General features: G+C 38.0%; 1 protein-coding gene across 1 annotated transcript in view; it reads left to right on the top strand.

Moving 5' to 3' along the window:
- Positions 1-27,795, top strand: part of LOC122816124 — a 446,542-nt gene that overhangs the window by 275,299 nt on the left and 143,448 nt on the right. The window contains exon 9 of the mRNA XM_044088883.1: positions 26,920-27,032. Within this exon, the coding sequence (XP_043944818.1) occupies positions 26,920-27,032 (113 nt within the window). The remainder of the gene's footprint in view (positions 1-26,919; positions 27,033-27,795) is intronic.

The raw sequence follows: 27,795 nt of genomic DNA, 5'->3' as shown, positions 1-27,795 counted from the left end.
CGCCCCATAAGCTTAACAAGCCTGGTCTGCAAAGCTATGGAGAGGATCATAATGGAACTCATAAACAAGGACATAGGGGACTTGCAGACCTTGGACCCAACCCAGTTGGCTTTGTCAAGGGCAGATCTTGCCTTTTGAACCTGGGCGACTTCTTCGAAACAGTTACCAAGGCCATTGATGAGGGAAAGGCAGTCCATACAGCCTACCTTGACCTTGCAAAAGCTTTCGACACAATACCCCACTTGGGTATCATAGAGAAACTTACCAGCTTAAATGTAAACCCATATGTCACAAGATGGGTTGCAAACTGGCTAAAGGACAGAACCCACAGGGTTAGAGTTGCTGGAGCCATGTCAGACTCCAAGCCGGTTACAAGTGGTGTCCCACAGGGCTCAGTCCTTGGCCCCCTATTGTTCGGCATGTACTTCTCAGAAGTACAGGCAAACATAGGAGGACTATGGCTGACAAAGTTTGCGGATGACTGCAAACTGGGTGCTATAGTGGATAGTACATTGGACACAGACATCCTTCAGAGGGGTCTCACGGAAACTGATAGCTGGTGCCAGAGCCATGGCCTGAAGTTAAATGCAAAAAAGTGTATAGTCATACCCTTCGGGAAAAACAAGGTAACCCCAAGCTACCATATAGGTGGCAACCCACTAAGCACAGAAGAGGTTTTCAGGGACCTGGGTACCCAGGTTGACAGTGGCCTCTCGTTTGACACTCAAGTTGCTAAAGTGGTTCGAAAGACCTTCTACATTGCCCATCTGATCATGAAGGGATTCACATCCAGATCAAGTGAGGTCATTGTTCCCCTGTACTCTTCACTTATCAGACCAATGATCGAGTACAATGCCCCATTCGGGATGTATCTCACCCGACACGTGCAGCAATTGGAGAGACCCCAAAAGTTCCTCACCAAAAGGATAAAGGGACTCCAAAACCTGTCATATACTGCCAGACTGAAGAAACTCCAACTCTATTCAGTTGCATACCGTCTGCTCAGAGGTGACCTGTACCTGACATACAAGGCCATGACCAACCCGGAATTAATGGACATGCTCCACCTCAAAAAATCCAAATCCACCAGAACCACTAGAGCAAGTGACTTAAACCTTAGCACGGATATAAATAGGACGTGCTGGAGGGATAGATTTATCACCCAGAGACTCCCCATGCTGTGGAATAAAATCCCGGTCCATGTGAGGCAGAGCACCTCGCTGGCTCTGTTCAAGAGAAATCTTGACCGGTGGATGGGAGATCGTAGGTTTACCCTGGGAATCATCTCTGTGTCACTGCTGGACAGAGGCACAACAAACTAATGGGCACATTATTTCTAACATAAGGGGTGGCGTAAGCCACATAACTTTGGGCTAGGCTTATAAATGCCTTAGGGCAGATAGCCTAGTATAAACCTATGAACCTATGAACCTATGAACCTAAGAGCTGTTTCTAAGTCTGCAATAGTACTGATTCATTTCATAGGAAGTGACTGCTAGAGCTGTTTCTAAATCTGCAGTAGTACTGATTCCTTTCAAAGTAAGTGACTGCCAGAGCTGTTTCTAAGTCTGCAGTAGTACTGATTCCTTTCATAGGAAGTGACTGCCAGAGCTGTTTCTAAGCCTGCAATAGTACTGATTCCTTTCATAGGAAGTGACTGCTAGAGCTGTTTCTAAGTCTGCAGTAGTACTGATTCCTTTCATAGGAAGTGACTGCTAGAGCTGTTTCTAAGTCTGCAGTAGTACTGATTCCTTTCAAAGGAAGTGACTGCCAGAGCTGTTTCTAAGTCTGCAATAGTACTGATTCCTTTCAAAGGAAGTGACTGCCAGAGCTGTTTCTAAGCCTGCAATAGTACTGATTCCTTTCATAGGAAGTGACTGCTAGAGCTGTTTCTAAGTCTGCAGTAGTACTGATTCCTTTCAAAGGAAGTGACTGCCAGAGCTGTTTCTAAGTCTGCAATAGTACTGATTCCTTTCAAAGGAAGTGACTGCCAGAGCTGTTTCTAAGCCTGCAATAGTACTGATTCCTTTCATAGGAAGTGACTGCCAGAGCTGTTTCTAAGTCTGCAGTAGTACTGATTCCTTTCAAAGGAAGTGACTGCCAGAGCTGTTTCTAAGTCTGCAGTAGTACTGATTCCTTTCAAAGGAAGTGACTGCCAGAGCTGTTTCTAAGTCTGCAGTAGTACTGATTCCTTTCAAAGTAAGTGACTGCCAGAGCTGTTTCTAAGTCTGCAGTAGTGCTGATTCCTTTGTTTTGAAAGTGTTCTTCATTCTTTAACTTGATCTAACCATAGAGTTGGTATATATAAGTATGGGGGGGGGGGGGCTTGCTTCTCACATTGGGTGTAGAGAGGCGGTTTACCCCCCCCCCCCCACACACACAAAATACTTGCCATTTAATTTTTCTCTGTTTTGTGTTTTCAGCATTATTTTTTGGCAAATTGGTTCCTTGGCATTCTGATTTTTGGGGTTCAATTGTAGAACCTTAAAAGGCTACATGACGGGACACATTCAACACTGAACAGTCCCATTTGAATGATATGCAACTTATAATCATACCCGTTTGTTAATCATGTAGGCCCACAGACACACAGTCACTTTTCAGAGGTAACCTTTGAACAATATCTGGTAAAGTGACCCGCTCAAGGTCACACAGAGGCGAATGAGGGCTGCGGGAATCCAACCCTGTATCATAGGAACTACACCTCACAGCCCAACCTTCAGCACCAATTGCCAGACTTTGAAGCATGTCTTTCTCACAAAGGAATTCTGAAAATAAAGGGCTAACATATCCTTTTAAGAATCTTTATTTTCATACAGGTGTTTTTCTGTCCATAGGAGACAACAGATTTCACATTTAGGCCAATGAGGAGTGGTCACAGAATTAATCTGTACATGATCATGAATATTTGCTTCCTGGATTTTCTTTTAGACTTGTCCTTGACAAGTGACCATATCACTCTTGTACTGTGGACCACTAATGAATCACCTGTGATTTTCTATGAGGAGAATATGCTTCAAGGAACTAAAGACAGGTTTTCCTAACTTAGCAACTTCAAATGGATGTTTGATGATATGATTTCACAAACGTTTCTGTCACCAGTTTAGGCTGTTAGATAATTTTGCTCATGATAAAATAATGCTAAGACCAGATCTTTTGGGGAAGTGATGGGTCAGCCATGATACACCAAGCACCTAACTTTATCACACTGTAGACTATAGCAATCCACTGTGTTTTATTTGCCGATATATGTTGCTCTTGTGCAAGGTTTGTAGAATTACACATGAAAAACAAGGCCTTCTCCACATATTGTTTTTCATTTAGAGCCTGATTAAATTACCAGCATAGCTTACAATTTGTGTCTTGCCCCTATATCCTTCCATTTCTAGTATTTGCAAAATTTATTCAGAGTCGTAGTGTATAAAGATTGCTTAAAAATGCCCCCTTTCAGATAATCTTCTGTCTTAAGAAACTCACCCTCTCATTGTTTATAAAAAAAACATAATATAACAGAATAATAGTGTAAATTCATGTTTTCCCTGTATGAACTATCCTATTCTACAGAGAATCAGACATCACCAGTAATCAAATATCAAGAAGCAGAGCTCAAAAAACTACAGAGAGAGAAAAAATGCTTTCTGTTGGATGACAAGCCCCTGTGTAACCAGCATGTGCGGGGCTTCGCCCCTCTGTCCTCTAACTTACATATACCAACACTGGACATACAGCAATAAGGAAAAGTAAAAAAAAAAAAAATTAAAAAAACAAACCTTTGCAAAGCACTACCAGCAGTGTCTATTTAAGTACATGCGGTTCTAACAAATTGCTATTCAAAGGAATTGATGAAGTGCCACTCAGGAAACATATTCTTACCACAGTATACATTTAATTATGTAATTGATTAATTAGGCATCATTAAGTTGATGTATAAACATGGCTGCTTCTGTGAGTAAAGTATTCCATGAGAAGGAAAAAGCCGACGTACCAGAAACAGTAAAGGATTATTTTCTGCAGTCTCTGCTGTTTTCCGTGTCTTTGTGTGTTCGTAATTTGGTTTACACCTTCGGCTGAGTTGTGTTGTTAATCACAGTATACGTGTGCCATGTTACATATCATCCATGTGAGATGCAAATGCTTCTTCTTCTTCTTGCGGCTGCTCCCGTTAGGGGTCGCCACAGCGGATCATCTGTTTCCATTTCTTCTAAGGCATATAATTAAATACTTTTTCTTCACTGAGATATACATCACTGTGATGTATCTTTATATTGTATTTAGAACTCAACTATCTTCCTTTTTTGCATTAACAATGCTCATATGTCTGTTATGTACCTGGAGCTTTTCTCCCTGGGCCTCCGCTGAAAATGGACATGTATCCAGTCGGACTCTCCCGGTTAACAAATGTAAAATAAATAAATAAATAAATATCCACAGACCAGTAAATCTTTTTAGTAGCTTATTAAAAATATATTTCCAGATACAAAGTCTTATTTTTGGTATTCTATTTCATAATGCAAGTATCTCAAAAATTATTTTTGCACTGATCCCACGATTTATCCTGTGTAGCAGCAGCAACAATCTGAGTCCAAATTCAGACGACTTCGAGATTTCTGATTATCTTTACCTGCCAGATCTCACCGTTTTAGAAAAACTGTCTAAAAATGCACTCAAATCCTGTCATGCATTGTCTCTAAAATGTGTGTCAGAAACTTCAGTTACATGACTTACAATTCTGACCATCAGTTGCTAAAACCTTTTTTATTTTCATTATATAACAGTAATGGCAGTATTTGTTTAATAATTTATCATTTTGTAGATAACACGTTATAATTACTTGTATTTACTGTGTGCCATTTGAAACTCTCCAACATTTTACTTGTAGCTTTTCCAGCCTTTTCATATTGTATAATATTCTATCATTCTTTAAGCAGATATGAATGTTTGCCATTAGTTCTTTTTGCTCTGTGCATTTCATAAAAATCTGTACAGATAATTTTGCATTCAGATGTTTGGTGGAAAGTTTACTTTGTGTTTCGTTCTTTACATATACTTTTCATTTTGAATTTTAACTCCATTATTGGGTTTATTCATTATACTGCGGTGGTGGTGCTGCGGTAGCGTTGTCGCCTCACAGTTGGACGTTGCCCGTTCGATTCTCAGTTAAAGCGTCTTCTGTGTAGCGACATGCGTGAATGGGCGTTCCTTTGTTGAAGGTTGTGCATTAGGCCCGGCAAGCCAGCACGTAAAAATCTACTGCCAATCATTAGCGGACCGGAGTTCCACTGTGGCGACCCCTAACCGGGAAAAGCCGAAAGACACAAACAAACATTGGGTTTATTCATTCATTCTCAACTTGTATTCTATGTATTTTGCAGTCAGTGTGAAATATTTATAATAGACATATGCAAGCAAAGAAAGATACATTTGTTGCATTATCATTGTTGTTAATTATGATTATATCATGTCGCTATCATGTTATATGTACTAACTACTAACCATTGTTATACCTGCAAGAAGCAATACCATACCACAAAAAGTAGCAACTATTTCAATGTGTCTTCATATACATAAAAATGTAAGGATTTGTCTTTATTGTCACTTGCCGTATGTTTCCCAGATTAGCGTAATATTTGTGTGTGTGGGAAGATGCAAAACAGAAAAGAAAAAAATACTAGAGTCTTCACCATTACTTTTCACTAAATTGGATACCAGATTAAAGAAAAACGTAACAATCAAAACATGATACATTCACATCAGAGACTTCCTCCTTAAAAACTTTTGAAATTGCTTTGATGGCTTAGAAACAGGAATCTGGAAAGTAGACTGTTGTTTAGTATATTTATTTGCTTGATAAGCAGGCATTCTGAAATTGTTCTATCACTGCTGAGGTTGACTAAGATCAGCTCCACAGATACATGGATAAAGTGTTCACATCTGTTAGCATGTACCTAGCAAGTAAAGCATTAAAAGTAAAAGGCTGCTCGCTATAGAACTTGCATTAGAAAACAGTTTTTTTCTGGTGAGAAACTTTTTCTAGGTTACACTATAAACTACATTGCAATGGGCCACTTTGTATATATCAGTGAACAGTATGTGACGTGTTATTCTCATATTATCAGTAAAACCATTAAAGCACACATACGGCTTTAAAGTAATCAGGAATGGAGTATGATTTACTCTGTTTTCTTTAAAATTGAAATGAGAGTAAAGCGATTGCTAATTATTTTAGTCAATTAGCCCCAAATGTCCATTATTGTCTATTGTCCAGGTATACGGTGTTGAGAAACGCACTTCTAAATAGTCGCTGATTTCCTTATTTGAGAATGTGGTAACGCAGTGCAGTGTTCGCATTGTATTTACAGTATATCACATATGTGTGTACTTCTGTACATTTTTGCTGCATGTTTGTATCAGCCACGCACAATAGTGCAGCTTCAGGCTAAATATATATACCAGATGTCATACGCTGTGAAGACCTTTAAACTTATATAATTTCCCCAAGTTAATTTTAGACTATAATGAGACTTAAAAGCTTGAATAGTCCCACTCCAAACTTCTGCAGGTTCTAATATTTTATTACACCCTGTACCATATATGCCTACATTTCCTGTACTACACCCTGTACCATATATACCTACATTTCCTGTACTACACCCTGTACCATATATACCTACATTTCCTGTACTACACCCTGTACCATATATACCTACATTTCCTGTACTACACCCTGTATCATATATACCTACATTTCCTGTACTGCACCCTGTACCATATATACCTACATTTCCTGTACTACACCCTGTACCATATATACCTACATTTCCTGTACTACACCCTGTACCATATATACCTACATTTCCTGTACTGCACCCTGTACCATATATACCTACATTTCCTGTACTACACCCTGTACCATATATACCTACATTTCCTGTACTGCACCCTGTACCATATATACCTACATTTCCTGTACTACACCCTGTACCATATATACCTACATTTCCTGTACTACACCCTGTACCATATATACCTACATTTCCTGTACTACACCCTGTACCATATATACCTACATTTCCTGTAATATTAGGCTTCCTGAATTTAACAAGAGGGGGTGCAGGAGTTGCCCTCAGCATAGCTACAAATGTGTCACTAGTGGGGATATCCCAGTATTTTGTCACAGCATTACTTGTACCTCAGATATCTAAATTCTAATTTGATATAAATCTTAGGTAATGCTTAGTGCATCTTGATCTGTTGGCAGTCAGATACTAGATCCCATCCATTACTCTCCTGATTTACTAGGTCTTGTCTCTTATGATAAAAAGAAAGCCATGTTCCACAGACTTCCTTTTTCTTAACCATTTTCTCAGTACTATGCAACATGAAATGTAATCTTACATAATTTGGTAAACAATTGCTTTGATATATTGCTTAATGCATGCACAAGATGACATGTTAGAGCATGCGTTTATTCTTTTATTTATTTTGGAAGTGTTTACTGCAGAGTCAGTGGCACAACAGGTAGCACATTTGTCTTTGGTGCAGAAGGCTGTAGGTTCCATTCCCACACCAGGTAGATGGATTGCTGACAGTGCTGTGTTGCTTAAAGGAAGGATGCTGCACTTCTGGGTGTGTTGTCCTGCAGATGAGACATTGAACCAAATTCCAAGCTGCTTGGATTAGGGGGCAGCTCAGGTGGATGTGATCATACAGCAAGTTTCAAAAAGAATAGGGGAAGTTCTGTAATGACCTGGCCAAATTTCCCCTAGTAGTATAAGTACTACTTAGGCTATTACATGAAAGAGACTACTAGCCTAGTGGGACTAACCTGGTCGACAAAGAATAAATAAATAAAAAATGGTCTGATGGGATACAAGACCCTTTTTCAATGGAGGCTGGAAAAAAAGTTCCATAATAATAAAGAGATAGTCAAAAAAGTGAATACAAAGTCATAGAGGGTAAAATACAGTTACTTATCACAATTTACAGTACAAAGTGCTTTTATATATTCAGAAAGTGGTAATTCAAACCGAAATAATAATATGAAGTAAGATAGATATGAATATACAGAAAGAGCATCTAGGCTGAGAGTGTAGACGCACAATAATATTCTGCTAACAAATCACTTACTGAAGTATATGCCGAGTAAGGATCATCATGTTAAGAGATTTAGGAAGGAAAACCAAATATTGTTAGCTTTCACTGAAACGAGATTCATAAATATAAAAGCTAAGGAGGTGGGGGGGCTACAGCCCACACCCCCCAACAATATATACTAACTCCAGGATCACACTACAGTGGGAAAAGGGCATATCCATTTTATTTGCCCAAAATTACTTACATTCAGTGAAATGTAATAATGTGATTCAGTGAAATGATCTTTCAGTGATTTGAGCTTTCAGTGATTTGGTGTGAGTGTTTTGAAATCCAGTGAAATGAGTTTTCAGTGAATCAAAGTAAACCCATATATATATATATATATATATATATATATATATATATATATACACACACACATATATATATATATATATATATATATATATATGGATTCCATACACTAGATCGAAGGTTCACTACTTCGAAATAGTGTATGGAATGCACACTGCAGCAAAAGTGCACTTAATCGAACGTGCACTTACGCGAAGTTCAGTAGAACGGACAGGCGTTGTACTGAACTTCCGTGCAGGTACTCACGGACCTTAGGGTTAGGGCACGGGTCATGGTAAGGGGATAGCCCGGCTATCCCCTTACCATGACCCGTGCCCTAACCCTAAGGTCCATGATGACTGCAGCGCAGTGAAGGACATAGCAATGTCCACCACTATGATGTGATAGTCACGAACCTTAGAGTTAGGACATGGGTTAGGCTAAGGGGATAGCTTTACTAACTATCCCCTTACCCTAACCCGTGCCCTAACCCTAAGGTCCGTGAGTATTGCACCATAGTGGAGGACATAGCTTTTTGATGTCCTCCACTGTGCTGCGATACTTTCGGTGAAGTGCACTTTCTCGGACGTTCACTTTCGTTAAAGTGAACTTTTGCATAAGTGAGGCTTCCTATTACAAGTTCGAAGTTGTGAACTTTCGTTCCTGTAATAGGAATCCATATATATATATATATATAGATCTATATAGGAACACTATATGATCTCGAAATTCTGGAATATTGAATTTCAGAATTCCGAGATTATATAGCCGAAAGCTCTAAATACCGAAACACCAGAAGCACGAATTTCAAAATCCCGAAGTTCGGAGATGTTGAAGTAGCGCTTCTGGTGTTGCGGTTTGTGAATGGATAGGTGGATGTTCAAGTAAATATCTATGTGTAAGTGTGTTGGTTAGGGGCTTTAGTGTGTGTTGTGACTGTGATATGTGTGTGTGTGTGTGTGTGTGAGGGGAATGTAGGTGTATGGTGGTGTTTTCGTGTGTTTGTCTATGTAGTGTGACCTTGGAGTTAGTATATTTAAGTAGGAGAGGTGTGAGGGCTTGCCCCCCTGCTTGTATGTAGTGTAGGTTTGTGTGTTTGTGTGTTGGGGGTGTGTGTATGTTATGTGTGTGGTGTATGGTTAGTGTATTATTCTCAATTTTAAAATTCGTGCTTCTGGGGTTTCAGGACTGTACGGTTTCGGCTTTATGATCTCAAAATTCTGAAATTCGATATTTCAGGATTTCGGGATTATAAAGTGAACCCATATATATATATATATATATATATATATATATATATATATATATGGGTCCTGGTCTTATTATCGAAGGTCTGTTTTGTCGAAATGCACATGATCGAGCTCACTTTCGTGAAAGTGCATTTTGTCAGAAATGCATTTTTGCTGAAAGGTATGTAAGCAAACAGTTGTTTGCATGTAGATTTAGTTGTACATCAACATGTACTGTTGATTTTACAACTAAGCAAACTGTTGCTTAGATTGCGGTACAGCGAGGATAAGGGAATATTCCCTTTTCCCCACTGTAGTGCGATCTCGGAGTGAGAATATTAAAGTAGGATGTGTGTGAGGGGCACAGTTCCCCACATGAAGGCTGCAGGGGGGCTTGCCCCCCTACACAAACTTGAGTAATGTTTTTTTTTTTTTTTTTTTTTTTTTTTTTTTTTTGCAAAAGTGCATTTTCGATAAAATGCACTTTTGCGATAGTGAGTTCGATCTTGTAAGTTTCGATGGATCAACATAGCTCCATATATATATCAATATTGAGGTCTTGTGGCTTACAATAAGGAAGATTTTTAAGGAGGGTCCACTATTTTCACTATTATATTCAAAAAATGTGTAAATATTGTTCATACTTTATTTGAAACTAGGGAGCTCATTAAAGCTACTGAATAAATGTATCATGTCTACTTTTGAAAAGATAGATTCTTCTTTGAGCAATACACTGACAAAAACTACAAGTATGAAAATTAACAAAACCTTAAAGAAAAGAAACAGAAAATGAATGTTTCATGTGGAGAGGAATGCCTCCTACAAGTTGTTTTACGACAGGTATTGTGTCTTCCAAACCACCCTAGTATATTACGTGGTGAGATGGTAGTCAGTCGATTTCATATTAATGAGGTTCCATTTGAAAACTCTGCATTTCACAAAGAATATGCCATCAAGGCCTTCCTTAGTCCTTGAAAACATGTCACAGTACCCCCTCTGGTATACATAGAAGTACACATACCTTCAATGGTATATGTAGCAGTATACATACCTTTATTGGTATACGTAGCAGTGTACACACCTTCATTGGTATATGTAGCAGTCTATACACCGTCATGATATACGTAGCAGTATACATAACTTCATTGGTATATGTAACAGTATAAATTCATTCATTGGTATACGTAGCAGTATCCATACCTTCATCGGTATAAGTAGCAGTGTACATACCTTCATTGCTATATGTAGCAGTATCCATACCTCTGTCAGTATACGTGGCAGTATCCATACCTTCAATGATATACGTAGCAGTATCCATACCTTTATTGGTACACATAGCAGTGTACATACCGTCATTGGTACACGTAGCAGTGTACATACCTTCATTGGTATATGTAGCAGTATACATACCTTTATTGGTATACGTAGCAGTGTACACACCTTCATTGGTATATGTAGCAGTCTACATACCTTCATGATATACGTAGCAGTATCCATACCTTCATCGGTATATGTAGCAGTGTACATACGTTCATCGGTATAAGTAGCAGTATCCACACCTTCATTGACATATGTACCAGTCTACATACTTTCATTGGTATATGTAGCAGTATCCATACCTTCATTGGTATATGTAGGAGTGTACGTACTTTCATCATTATATGTAGCAGTATCCATACCTTCATTGACATAGGTAGCAGTGTACATTCCCTCATTGGTATATGTAACAGTATTCATATCTTCATTGATATATGTAGAGGTACCCATAACTTAATTGGTATACGTAAAAGTAGCCATACTTTCATTGGTATACATAGCAGTATCCATACCTTTATTGGTACACATAGTGTACATACCATCATTGGTACACGTAGCAGTGTACATACTGTCATTGGTACACGTAGCAGTATACATACCTTCATTGGTATACTTAGCAGTATACACACCTTCATTGGTATACGTAGCAGTATCCATACCTTCACTGGTGTAAGTAGCAGTATCCATGCCTACATTGGTATATGTAGCAGTATCCATACCTTCACTGGTATACATACCTGTAAACATACCTTCATTGGTATACGGAGCACTATACATACCTTCATTGCTATGCGTAGCAGTATACATACATTAATTAGTATGTATAGTAGTGTGTATACCTTAATTGTTATATGAAGCAGCATCCATATCTTCATTGGTATATGTAGCATTATTCATACCTTCATTGGTATACATAGCAGTATAAATATCTTCATTGGTATACATAGCAGTGTACATAACTTCATCGCTATATGTAGCAGTATCCATGCCTTCATTGGTATACGTAGCAGTGTACATACCTTCATTGGTATAAGTAGTAGTATCCATATGTTCTTTGGTGTAGGTAACAAGATACATACCTTCATTGGAATACATAGCAGTATACATAACTTCATTGGTATACATAGCAGTATACATAACTTCATTGGTATACATAGCAGTATACATAACTTCATTGGTATACATAGCAGTATCCATACCTTCACTGATAAATGCAGCAGTATCCATACCTTATTGCTATACGTAGCAGTGTATATACTTTCATTGCTATACATAGCAGTATCCATAACTTCATAGATACACTTAACAGTATCCATACCTTCATCGGTATACGTAGCAGTATCTGTACCTTCATTGGTATACATACCAGTATACATACCTTCATTGGTGGATGTAGCAGTATCCATACCTTCATTGGTGTACATAGCAGTATCCATACCTTCATTTGTATACATGCCAGCATACATACTTCATTGGTATGTGTAGCAGTATAAATACCTTTAATGGTATATGTAGCACTGTACATACCTTCATTGGTATACATAGCAAAGTACATACCTTCACTGGTATATGTAGCAGTTTACATACCTTCATTGGTATATGTAGAAGTATCCGTACCTTCATTAGAATATGTAGCAGTATCCATACCTTAATTGGTATATGTAACAGTGTATATACCTTCATTGGTGTAAGTAGCAGTGTACATACCTACATTGGTATACATAGCAGTGTGTATACCTTAATTTGTATATGTAGCAGTGTATATACCTTCATTGGCATACATAGCAGTGTACATACCTTCTTTGGAATATGTAGCAGTGTACATACCTTCACTGTTATACTTACTAGTATCCATATGTTCTTTGGTGTACATCGCAGTATGCATACCTTCATTGGTATACATAGCAGTGCACATACCTTCATTGGTATGCATAGCAGTGTACATACCTACATTGGTATACGTAGCAGTGTACATAAATTCATTGGTACATGTTGCAGTGTACATACCCTCATTGGTATACATAGCAAAGTACATACCTGCACTGGTATATGTAGCAGTTTACATACCTTCATTGGTATATGTATTAGTATCCATACCTTCATTAGAATATGTAGCAGTATCCATACCTTAATTGGTATATGTAAAAGTGTATATACCTTCATTGGTGTAAGTAGCAGTGTACATACCTTCATTGGTATACATAACAGTGTACATACCTACATTGGTATATGTAGCAGTATCCATACCCTCATTGCTATATGTAGCAGTGTACATGACTTCATTGGTACACATAGCAGTGTACATACTTTCATTGGTATACATAGCAGTGTGCATACCTTCACTGGTACACATAGCAGTATGCACACCATCGTTGGTAGATGTAGCAGTATCCATACCTTCATTGCTATAAGCAGCAATATACATACCACCATTGCTGTACATAGCAGTACACATACCTTCATTGCTATATGTAGCAGTATACATTCATTCATTGATATGTGTAGCTGTATCCATACCCTCATCAGTATATGTAGCAGTGTACATACCTTCATAGGTATTCGTATCAGTATTGGCACATTCATTGGTATATGTAGCAATATACATGCCTTCATTGGTATACGTAGCAGTGTACATACATTCATTAGTATACATAGCAGTATCCATGCCTTCATTGGTATACATAGAAGTATACATACCTTCATTAGTATATGTAGCAGTATACATACCTTCATTGGTATACGTAGCAGTATCCATACCTTCATTGGTATACATAGCAGTGTACATACCTTCATTGGTGTATGTAGTAGTATCTATACCTTCATTGGTATACATAGCAGTATCCATAGCAATGAACATACTTTCATTGGTGTATGTAGTAGTATCCATACTTTCATCGGTATAAGTGGCAGTGTACATACCTTCATTGGTGTATGTAGTAGTATCCATACCTTCATTGGTATAAGTAATAGTGTACATAACTTCAATGGTGTATGTAGTAGTATCCATACCTTCACTGGTATATGTATTAGTATCTATACCTTCATTGGTATACATAGAAGTATACATACCTTCATTAGTATGGGTAGCAGTATACATACCTTCATTAGTATACGTAGCAGTGTACATACCTTCATTAGTGAATGTAGCAGTATACATACCTTTATTGCCATTCGTAGCACTATACATACCTTCATTGGTATACGTAGCAGTAGCCATACCTTCATTGGTATAGGAAGCAGTATCCATACCTTCACTGGAATGTATTGCATTGCACATATGCTCATTGCCATATGTAGCATTGTACATACCTTCACTGGTATATGTAGCAATGTACCTACCTTCATTGGTAAAAGTAGCAGTATCCATACCTTTATTGCTATATGTAGCAGTATCCATACCTTCATTGGTATGCATCACAATATACATACCTTCACTGGTATACATAGCAGTGCACATACCTTCATCGGTATACATAGCAGTGTACATGCCTACATTGGTATACATAGCAGTATCCATACCCTCATTGCTATATGTAGCAGTATGCATTCATTCATTTGTATATGTAGCTGAATTCATACCTTCAGCAGTATATGTAGCAGTGTACATACCTTTATTGGCATTCGTAACTGTATCCATACCTTCATTGGTATATGTAGCACTAAACATGCCATCATTGGTATATGTAGCATTATCCATACCTTCGTTGGTATACGTAGCAGTGTAAATACCTTCATTGGTGTATGTAGTAGTATCCATACCTTCATTGGTATACATAGCAGTATCCGTGCATTCATCGGTGTACGTAGCAGTATCCGTATCTTCATTGGTATACATAGCAGTATCCATGCCTTCATCGGTATACATAGCAGTGTACATACCTTCATTGGTACACATAGCATTGTACATACCTTTATTAGTATATGTAGCAGTATACTTTCCTTCATTGGTATATGTAGCAGTATCCATACCTTCATTGGTATATGTAGTAGTATCCATACCTTCACTGGTATATGTAGTAGTATCCATACCTTCACTGGTATACATAGAACTATACATACCTTTATTAGTATATGTAGCAGTATACTTTCCTTCATTGGTATATGTAGCAGTATCCATACCTTCATTGGTATATGTAGCAGTTTACATACCTTCACTGGTATATGTCGCAGTGTACCTACCTTCATTGGTAAAAGTAGCAGTATTCATACCTTCATTGCTATATGTAGCAGTATCCATACCTTCATTGCTATGCATAGCAGTGTACATATATTCATTTGTATACGTAGCAGTATCCATACCTTAATTCGTATATGTAGTAGTGTACATACCTTCATTGGAATACGTAGCAGTTTACATACCTTCACTTATACATAGTAGCATCCATATGTTCTTTGGTATACATAACAATATACATACCTTTATTGGTATAAGTAGCAGTGTACATACCTTCAATGGTAAACGTAGCAGTGTGCATACCTTCATTGTTATACGTAGCAGTATCCATACCTTCATACTTAGCAGTATCTATACCATCATTGGTATACGTAGCAGTGTACACAGTCAATGGTACACATAGCAGTGTACATACCTTCATTGGTATATGTTGCAGTATCCATGCCTTCAGTGGCATATGTAGCAGTTTAGATACCTTCTTTGCTGTATGTAGCAGTATACATACTTTCATTGGTATACATAGCAGTATCCCTACCTTCACTGGCATAGGTAGCAGTGTACATACTTTCATTGATTGGTTTATGTAGCAGTATACATGCCTTCATTGCTATACATAGCAGAATTCATACCTTCATTGGTATATATTGTAGGACCATACCTTCATTGGTATATGTAGCAGTATACATACCTTCATTGGTATAAGTAGCAGTATATATACCTTCATCGAGATACGTAGAAGTATGCATACCTTCTTTGGTATACGCAGCAGTATCCGTACATTCATTGGAATATGTAGCAGTGTACATACCTTCATTGGTATACATAGCAGTGTACATACCTTCATTGGTGGTATACATAGCAGTGTACATACCTTCATTAGTATATGTAGCAGTATACATACCTTCATTGGTATACGTAGCAGTGTACATACTTTCATTGGTATACATAGCAGTGTACATACCTTCATTGGTACACATAACAGTATACACACCTTCATCGGTAGATATAGCAGTATCCATACCTTCATTGCTATAAGTAGCAATATACATACTGTCATTGCTATGCATAGCAGTAAACATACCTTCATTGCTATAAGTAGCAGTACACATTCATTCATTGGTATATGTAGCAGAATCCATACCTTTATCAGTATATGTAGCAGTGTACATACCTGTACTGGTATTCGTAGCAGCATCTGTACCTTCACTGGTATATGTAGCAGTATACATGCCTTCATTGGTGTACGTAGCAGTAGCCATACCTTTGTTGGTATATGTAGCAGTGTACATACCTTCATTGGTGTATGTAGTAGTATCCATACCTTCATGGGTATACATAGTAGTATCCATGCCTTCATCTATATACGTAGCAGTATCCATACCTTCATCGGTATACGTAGCACTATCCATGCCTTCATCGGTATACGTAACAGTAGCCATACCTTCATTGGTATAGGTAGCAGTAGCCATGCCTTCATCGGTATACGTAGCAGTGTACATACCTTTATTGGTATTCGTAGCAGTATCCATACCTTCATTGGTATAAGTAGCAGTATCCATATCTTCATTAGTATACATAGAAGTATACATACCTTCATTAGTATATGTAGCAGTATACATACCTTCATTGGTATACGTAGCAGTATCCATTCCTTCGTTGGTATACATAGTAGTGTACATACCTTCATTGGTATAAGCAGCAGTGTACATACCTTCATTGTTGTATGTGTTAGTATCCATACCTTCATTGGTATACGTAGCAGTATCCTTGCATTCATTGGTATATGTAGCAGTATCCATACCTTCATTGGTATATAGCAGTATCCATGCCTTCATCTGTATACGTAGTAGTGTACGTACCTTCATTGGTGTATGTAGTAGTATCCATACCTTCATTGTTATAAGTAGCAGTGTACATACCTTCATTGTTGTATGTGGTAGTATCCATACCTTCATTGGTATAAGTAGCAGTGTACATACCTTCATTGGTGTATGTAGTAATATCCATACCTTCACTGGTATATGTAGTAGTATCCATACCTTCATTGGTATACATAGAAGTATACATACCTTCATTAGTATATGTAGCAGTATACTTACCTTCACTGGTATATGAAGAAGTATACATACCCTTATTGCTATTTGTAGCAGTATACATACCTTCATTGCTATACGTAGCAGTATCCATAGCTTCATTGGTATAGATAGCAGTATCCATACCTTCACTGGAATGTATTGCAGTGAACATACGCTCATTGTTATATGTAGCAGTGTACATACCTTCACTGGTATATGTAGCAGTGTACCTACCTTCATTGGTAAAAGTAGCAGTATTCATACCTTCATTGCTATATGTAGCAGTATTCACACCATCATTGGTATGCATAGCAGTGTACATACATTCATTGGTATACATAGCAGTATCTATACCTTAATTGGTATATGTAGCAGTGTACATACCTGCATTGGAATACATGGCAGTGTACATACAATCACTTATACATAGTAGCATCCATATGTTCTTTGGTATACATAACAATATACATACCTTCATTGGTATAAGTAGCAGTGTACATGCCTTCAATGGTAAACGTAGCAGTGTACATACCTTCATTGGTATTCGTAGCAGTATCCATACCTTCATACTTAGCAGTATCTATACCATCATAGGTATACGTAGCAGTGTACATACCTTCAATGGTACACATAGCAGTGTACATACCTTCATTGGTATATGTTGCAGTATCCATATCTTCATACTTAGCAGTATCCATAGCATTATTGGTATACATATCAGTATCCATACCTTCAGTGGTATATGTAGCAGTGTACATACCTTCTTGCTGTATGTAGCAGTATACATACCTTCATTGGTATACATAGCAGTATCCCTACCTTCATTGGCATAGATAGCAGTGTACATATTTTCATTGGTTGGTATATGTAGCAGTATACATGCCTTCATTGGTATACATAGCAGAATCCATGCCTTCACTGGTATACCTAGCAGTATTTATAACTTCATTGGTATATATAGTAGGACCATACCTTCATCGGTATATGTAGCAGTATACATACCTTCATTGGTATAAGTAGCAGTATATATACCCTCATAGAGATACATATAAGTATGCATACCTTCTTTGGTAAACGTAGCAGTATCCTTACTTTCATTGGAATATGTAGCAGTGTACATACCTTCATTGGTATACATAGCAGTGTGCATACCTTCATTGATGGTATACATAGCAGTGTACATACCTTCATTGGAATACGTAGCAGTGTGCATACCTTCACTGCTATACATAGTATCCTTATGTTCTTTGGTATACATCACAATATACATACCTTCATTGGTATACATAGCAGTGCACATAACTTCATTAATATACATAGCAGTGTACATACCTTTGTTGATAAATATAGGAGTATTCATACCTTCATTGCTATAAGTAGCAATGTACATACCTTCATTGCTATACATAGCAGTACATATACCTTCATTGCTATACGTAGCAGTATACAGTCATTCATTGGTATACGTAGCAGTATCCATAGCTTCATCGGTATATGTAGCTGTATCCATACTTCACTGGTATACATAGAAGTATACATACCTTCATCAGTATATGTAGTGGTGTACATAACATACCTTCATTGGTATTCATAGGTTCATAGGTAGGTACTAGGCTATTGGCCCTAGGGCCTATATAAGCCTAGCCAAAAAAATGTACCCTGGCTTTCGCCACCCAAGGAAATTATTTTCCTGTGCCCCTGTTTAGCAGAGCCACAGAAGTGATCCCTGGGGTGAATTTCCCATTTCCCATCCAATCATCAAGATTTTTCTTGAAGAGTGCTAATGAGGAGCTCTATTTGACATAGATAGGTAGTCTGTTCCAGAGTATGGGAAGTTTCTGTGACAGGAATCTATCCCTCCAGCATGTTCTGTTTATTGTGGTGACAAGGTTTAGGTCCCTAGAACGTGTAGCTCGGAGGGATTGGGATTTCTTTAAGTGGAGCATGTCCAACAGCTCTGGGTTTGACATAGCTTTGCATGTTAGGCAGAGATCGCCCCTGAGTAGGCGATATGCGATGGAGTAAAGCTGTAGTTTTTTGAGACGGTCTGGGGGGGGGTAGGGCATCTGTTTGAGGCCAGTAATCCTCTTTGTGAGGTATTTCTGTGATCTTTCCAGTTGTTGTAGATGTCTTGAGGTACATACCAAAAGGGGCATTGTACTCTATAATGGGTCTAATGAGTGATGAGTAGAGGGGAACAATGACCTCTTTTTTCCTGGAAGAGAATCCTTTTGTGATGAGATGAGCCACGCAGAAAGACTTCCTGACCACTGTGGTGATGTGATTATCAAAGGAGAGACTACTGTCCACCTGTGTCCCAAGGTCTCATCACATTTTCGGCATTAAGTAGACTACCAGCTATGTGGTAGTTCATGGGTACAGAGTTTTTACCAAAGGGGATGACAATACACTTTTTGGCATTGAGCTTCAGGCCATGACTTTGACACCAGGTATCTGTCTCAGTGAGGCCCTTTTGTAGTTTGTCCACATTGTTAGGAGTTTCGATTATTGCTCATAGTTTGCAGTCATCTGCAAACTTTGTTAGCCAAAGACCTTCTGTGTTGTCCTGCACTTTAGAGAAGTAGATACCAAACAGGATAGGACCCAGGACTGAACTCTGTGGTACTCCACTTGTCACTGGTCTGAAGTCAGATTGGGAATCCGCTACTTTCACAGTGTGGGTTCTGTCTGTGAGCCAGTTGGCAACCCATCTTGTGACATAGGGATTTATACCTAGTTTAGTGAGCTTATCTATAATTCCAGAGTGGGGGATGGTGTCGAAAGCCTTGGCGAAATTAGATAAGCTGTGTGAACCATTTTACCCTCATCTATGGCTTTGGCGACTGCTTCAAAGAAGTCAATTAGGTTTAGGAGACATGATCTGCCTTTTACAAATCCAAACTGGGTAGGGTCCAGAGTTTGGAGATTACCAATGTCTTTGTTTATGAGTTCCACAATGATACATTCCATGGCCTTGCAGTCTAGGCTCGTCAGGCTAATTGGGCAGTAGTTCCCGGGGTCCGTCGTGGCTCCCCCTTTGTGGATTGGGATAACCGTTGCGGTGCGCCATTCAGTGGGTACAAAGCCTGAGGTGAGGCTATGATTGAACATGGTACTTAGGTAGGGTGCCAGTTCATTCTGTAGTTCGTGTAGAACGCAGCCTGGGATATTGTCAGGTCCCATTGATGCTGTGTTCTTGGCTTTGGAGAGTGTGTTTTTTTACCTGTGCAGCTGTGATTATAGGAACTTTGCATTCTTCCGGTATAGAGATGAGCCCTCTAGGGGGTGAGAGGGGGGTAAAGTTAGCACTGAACCTATCTGCTAGGATGTTAGCAATATCATTTGGTTCTGTATATTTAGTGCCATTGTGCTGTAACTCAGATAGATCTGAGTGTTCCCATTGAGATTCTTGACATAGCTATAGAATGCTTTGTGGTTGTCTTTAGAGTCAGTGGCAATTTTGTTTTCGTAACTAGCTTTGAAGGATTTTATGAGGGATCTCAGCTTCTTACTGAGGTTGACCAGGGAGTTCCTCCAGTCATGGGATTTTACTCTTTTTTGCAACAGTTTCTTTCTTCTGTTGTAGAGTTTGTTTATGGCAGAGGAGCACCAGATTGGCTTCCTTTTTTTGGAAGATAACATCTTGGTTCTATTAGGGATAGCATGATCCATGCACTCGTGTAAGAGCTTATAAAGTGCATTTGTGTAGGATTCAGCAGTCATACCTCTATTGTCCGTCTGCATTCGTAGCAGTATCCATACCTTCCTTGGTATATGTAGCAGTATCCATACTTCATTGGTATACATAGAAGTATGCATACCTTCATTATTATACGTAGCAATATCCATACCTTCATTGGTATACATAGAAGTATACATACCTTCATTAGTATATGTAGCAGTGTACATGCCTTCATTGCTGTACATAGCAGTATTCATACCTTTATTGGTATACATAGAAGTATACATACCTTCCTTGGTATATGTAGCAGTGCATAACTTCATTGGTGAATGTACCAGTATTCATACCTTTATTGCTATTCGTAGCAGTATACATACCTTCATTGGTAAACGTAATAGTATCCATACCTTCATTGGTTTAGGTAGTAGTATCCATACCTTCATTGGTATAGTTAGCAGTATCCATACCTTCACTCGTATGTATTGCAGTGCGCATACTCTCTTTGCTATATGTAGTAGTGTACATACCTTCACTGATATACGTAGCAGTGTACCTACCTTTAATGGTAAAAGTAGCAGTATCCATACCTTCATTGCTATATGTAGCAGTATCCAGACCTTCATTGGTATACACAGCAGTGTGCATACATTCATTGGTATAAGTAGCAGTATCCATACCTTCATTGGTATATGTAGGACTGTACATACCTTCATTGGTACACATAGCAGTGTATATATCTTCATTAGAATACATAGCAGTGTACATACCTTCAATGGTACACGTAGCAGTGTACATACCTTCATTGGTATATGTAGCAGTATCCATACCTTCATACTTAGCAGTATCCATACCATTATTGGTATACGTAGCTACGTCCATACCTTCACTGGTATATATAGTAGGACCATACTTTCACAGTATGCGTAGCAGTATCCATTTCTTCACTGGCATATGTAGCAGTGTACATAGCTTCATTGCTGTATGTAGCAGTATACATACCTTCATTGGTATACATAGCGGTATCCATACATTCACTGGCATAGGTAGCAGTGTACATACGTTCATTGGTTGGTATACAGTATCCATACCTTCACTGGTATATGTAGCAGTATCCATGCCTTCATTGGTGTATATATAGTAGGACCATACCTTCATTGGTATACTTAGCACTATACATACCTTCAATGGTATATGTAGCAGTATCCATACCTTCACTGGTAAGTGCAGCAGTATCCATACCTTTATTGGTATGTGTAGCAGTGTACATACCTTCATCGGTATATGTACCAGTAGACATACTTTCATTGGTAATATGTAGCAATATAAATGCCTTCATTGGTATATGTAGAAGTATACATACCTTCACTTCTATACATAGCAGAACACATACATTCATTGGTGTACATAGCAGTTTACATACCTTTATTGGTACACAGAACTGTATACACACCTTTATTGGTAAACATAGCAGTATACATACCTTCATTGGTACATGTAGCAGTAACCATACCTTCGCTGGTATACGTAGAAGTGCACATGCCCTCATTTGTATATGAAGCAGTATACATACCTACATTGGTATGTGTAGCAGTATCCTTACCTTCATTGGTGTACATAGAAGTATGCATACCTTCATTGGTATATGTAGCAGTATACATACCTTCATTTGTATACATAGCAGTGTACATACCTTCATTGGTGTACATAGCAGTATATATGCCTTCATTGTTATACATAGCAGTATAGATACCTTCATTGGTACACATAACATTATCCATACCTTCATTGGTATACATAGCAGTTTCCATACCTTCACTGTTATACTGTATGTAGAAGTGCACATGCTTTCTTTGGTATACATAGCAATATACATACCTTCATTTGTATATGTAGCAGTATCCATACATTCATTGCTTTATGTAGCAGTATCCATACCTTCATTGGTATATGTAGCAGTGTACATACCTTCATTTATATGTAGCAGTGTACATACCTTCATTGGTACATGTAGCAGTGTACATACCTTCATTGGTGCATGTAGCAGTATACATACCTTCATTGCTATACATAGCAGTATACATACCTTCACTGGTATACAAAGCACTATACATTCATTCATTGGCCTATGTAGCAGTATCCATACTTTCATTGGTATATGTAGCAGTGCCCATACCTTCACTGGTATATATAGTTGTACCATAACTTCATCGGTATATGTAGCAGTGTACATACCTTCATTGGTATAAGTAGCAGTATATATACCTTCAAAGAGATACGTAGAAGTATACATACCTTTCTTGGTAACCGTAGAAGTATGCATACCTTCTTTGGTATACGTAGCAGTATACATACCTTCATTGGTAAATTCAGCAGTATCCATACCTTCATTGCTATATGTAGCAGTGTACATAATTTCACTGGTATATGTAGCAGTGTGCCTACCTTCATTGCTATATGTAGGAGTATCCATACCTTCATTGGTATACGTAGCAGTGTACATGCCTTCTTTGCTATACGTAGCAGTACCCATACCTTCATTGGTATAGTTAGCAGTATCCATACCTTCACTCGTATGTATTGCAGTGAACATACACTCATTGCTATATGTAGCAGTGTACATACCTTCACTGGTATACGTAGCAGTGTACCTACATTTAATGGTAAAAGTAGTAGTATCCATACCTTAATTGGTATATGTAGCAGTCTACTTGCCTTCATTGGTATATGTAGGACTGTACATACCTTCATTGTTATACATAGCAGTGTACATACCTTCATTAGAATACATAGCAGTGTACATACCTTCAATGGTACACGTAGCAGTGTACATACCTTCATTGGTATATGTAGCAGTATCCACATCTTCATACTTAGCAGTATCCATACCATTATTGGTATACATAGCTGTGTCCATACCTTCATTGGTATATATAGTAGGACCATACCTTCATCGGTGTGCGTAGCAGTATCCATACCTTCACTGGCATATGTAGCAGTGTGCATAGCTTCATTGCTGTATGTAGCAGTATACATAGATTCATTGGTATACATAGCGGTATCCATACATTCACTGGCATAGGTAGCAGTGTACATACATTCATTGGTTGGTATACAGTATCCATACCTTCACTGGTATATGTAGCAGTATCCATACCTTCATTGGTGTATATATAGTAGGACCATACCTTCATTGCTATACTTAGCACTATACATACCTTCAATGGTATATGTAGCAGTATCCATACCTTCACTGGTAAGTGCAGCAGTATCCATACCTTTATTGGTATATGTAGCAGTGTACATACCTTCATCGGTATATGTACCAGTAGACATACTTTCATTGGTAATATGTAGCAATATAAATGCCTTCATTGGTATATATAGTAGTATACATACTTTCACTTCTACACATAGCAGAACACATACATTCATTGGTGTACATAGCAGTATACATACCTTCATTGGTACACAGAACTGTATACACACCTTTATTTGTAAACATAGCAGTATACATACCTTCATTGGTACATGTAGCAGTAACCATACCTTCACTGGTATACGTAGAAGTGCACATGCCCTCATTTGTATATGAAGCAATGTACATACCTACATTGGTATGTGTAGCAGTATACATACCGTCATTGGTATACGTAGAAGTATACATACCTTCATTTGTATGCATAGCAGTGTGCATACCTTCATTGGTGTACATAGCAGTATATATGCCTTCATTGGTATACATAGCAGTATAGATACCTTCATTGGTACACATAACATTATCCATACCTTCATTGGTATACATAGCAGTTTCCATACCTTCACTGTTATACTGTATGTAGAAGTGCACATGCTTTCATTGGTATACATAGCAGTGTACATACCTTCATTTGTATATGTAGCAGTATCCATACGTTCATTGCTATATGTAGCAGTATCCATACCTTCATTGGTATATGTAGCAGTGTACATACCTTCATTTATATGTAGCAGTGTACACACCTTCATTGGTACATGTAGCAGTGTACATACCTTCATTGGTGCATGTAGCAGTATACATACCCTCATTGGTATACATAGCAGTATACATACCTTCACTGGTATACAAAGCACTATACATTCATTCATTGGCCTATGTAGCAGTATCCATACCTTCATTGGTATATGTAGCAGTGCCCATACCTTCACTGGTATATATGGTTGTGCCATACCTTCATCGGTATACGTAGCAGTGTACATACCTTCATTTGTATACGTAGCAGTATCCATACCTTCACTGGCATATGTAGCAGTATACATACCTTCATTGCTGTATGTAGCAGTATACATACCTTAATTGGTATATGTAGCAGTGCACATACCTTCATTGGTATACGTAGCAGTATCCATACCTTCACTGGTATAGGTAGCAGTGTACATACTTTCATTGGTTGGTATATATAGCAGCATACATGCCTTCATTGGTATACGTAGCAGTGTCCATAACTTCATTGGTATAAGTAACAGTATACATACCTTCATTGATATAAGTAGCAGTATATATGCCTTCATAGAAATACGTAGAAGTATACATACCTTCATTGGTATACATAGAAGTATACATACCTTCTTTGGTATACGTAGCAGTATACATACTTTCTTTAGTATACATAGCAGTATCAATACCTTTGTTGGTATATGTAGCAGTATACATACATTCATTGGTATAAGTAGCAGTATACATACCTTCCTTGGTATACGTAGAAGTATACATACCTTCCTTGGTATACGTAGAAGTATGCATACCTTCTTTGGTATACGTAGCAGTATACATACCTTCTTTGGTATATGTAGCAGTATCCATACCTTCATTGGTAAATGCAGCAGCATCCATACCTTCATTGCTATATGTAGCAGTGTACATACTTTCACTGGTATATGTAGCAGTGTGCCTACGTTCATTGCTATATGTAGGAGTATCCATACCTTCATTGGTATATGTAGCAGTGTACATGCCTTCATTGCTATACGTAGCAGTATCCATACCTTCACTGGTATACATAGCAGTATCCATACCTTCATTAGTATACATAGCAGTGTACATACCTTCATTGGTATACATAGCAGTATACATACCCTCATTGGTATATGTAGCAGTATACATACCCTCATTGGTACATGTAGCAGTGTGCATATCTTCATTGGTTTACATAGCTGTATGCATACCTTCATTTGCATACGGAGCAGTATACATACCTTAATTGGTGTATGTAGCAGAGTACATCCCTCCGTTGATATACATAGCAGTGTACATTACCTTCATTGGTATACATAGCAGTGTACATTCCTTCAGTGGTATACGTAGCAGCATCCATACCTTCCCTGGTATATGTAGCTGTATCCATACCTTCATTGGTATATGTATTGGTATACTTATCTTCATTTGTGTATGTAGCAGTGTACATACCTTCATCAATATATGTAACAGTATCCATACCTTCACTGGTATATGTAGCAGTGTACCTACCTTCATTTGTATACATAGCAGTATCCATACCTTCATTGGTATACATAGCATTGGACCTACCTTTATTGGTAGATGTAGCAGTATACATATCTTCATTGGTCTACGTAGCAGTGGACATACCTTCATTGGTATATGTAGCAGTATCTATACTTTCATTGGTATACGTAGCAGTGTACATACCTTCATTGGTATATGTAGCAGTATCCATACCTTCATTAGTATATGTAACAGTGTACGTTGTAAACTTCATCGGTATACTCCATATAACTAGTCTACTGCTTCAGCTGTATATTCCATCTCCAAGAGATAGCAGGTTACCATCCAAGTTCTTTGTATGATTTTGTGTATAAGTTGGGAAGTCATGTCATCACCCTTTCAATGAACAGAAGCTGGAATTAATGAAAGAGGAAATATATTAGGGATGCAATTAAAATACTGAAATGATAGAAATGAAATGATTGCATTAGCAAACATACTGTCTTTTGATGCTTGTACCATTCTGATCTTCAAAGGTGGACTCCTCAGCAGGGCTGAATGACTCAGATTTTGAAGGCTCCCTAAAGCTTTATTATGAACCCAAAACAAATCTTGTTGCAATGTTGCGGGCTAGGAATCAGCTGTCAAGGTAAGAGGATCATCTCATCTGTTAGGTGCGTTATGTGTATTATGCACTGGTGTATCCATTTATATTTAAGCTGGAGAACTTACTGCTTGGTATACAGGTTTTAATCATGCATTTATTGGTTTATATTTTCTTACCTGCTATAATTTATGCATTGATATATTGTATCAGTTGCATTCTTGGATAGATGGGTCTTTATAAGTTTAAGAATATAATTATTTATTTCTTTATCTGTAATGTATTTTGCCTACATTGATTTACTCTGGGAGCATTGATCCCTGGAAAATCAAATCCAGCAAAATTGAATTGAAAACACCAAAACAAGAAACACTAACAACCTTCAAATGTGATTAATATTGATTTCCAAAACTCCCCAATTCTCCAGATTCAGGAACAAACAGTAACATGAGTGCATGGAAGTAAGTCTGAGAGTTGTGTCCGTAAGTTTCTGGTAATTTTGGGTTTTGGTGTTTTATTATTTCTTATGGCTGGTTTGACTTTGCGGGGATAGATGTTCCCTTAGTAAACCACATACATTTCAGGATATTTTCAGCACATTTAATAGTTTCACTACATGAAATTCCTGTATCCATCTGATGAAAGAATTTTTATGGTTCTGATAAAGTGAGCACTGAAAATGAGTGATGAGGTTCTGTATGTGAGACGAAGTATGGATCTGATAAACAAGCACAAAAACAGAGTCCCTGAGGTTAAGAGCTTAGGGGAATAGATCAAGGTATAAACATGAACAGATCATAAATGCATG

The sequence above is a fragment of the Protopterus annectens genome, chromosome 12.part0 (genome assembly GCF_019279795.1).
Source record: "Protopterus annectens isolate FY-2018-M chromosome 12.part0, PAN1.0, whole genome shotgun sequence".
In the NCBI taxonomy this organism is placed as follows: Eukaryota; Metazoa; Chordata; order Ceratodontiformes; family Protopteridae; genus Protopterus; species Protopterus annectens.
Note: the sequence above shows the minus strand (reverse complement) of the source record. Positions and strands in the feature narration are given on the sequence as shown.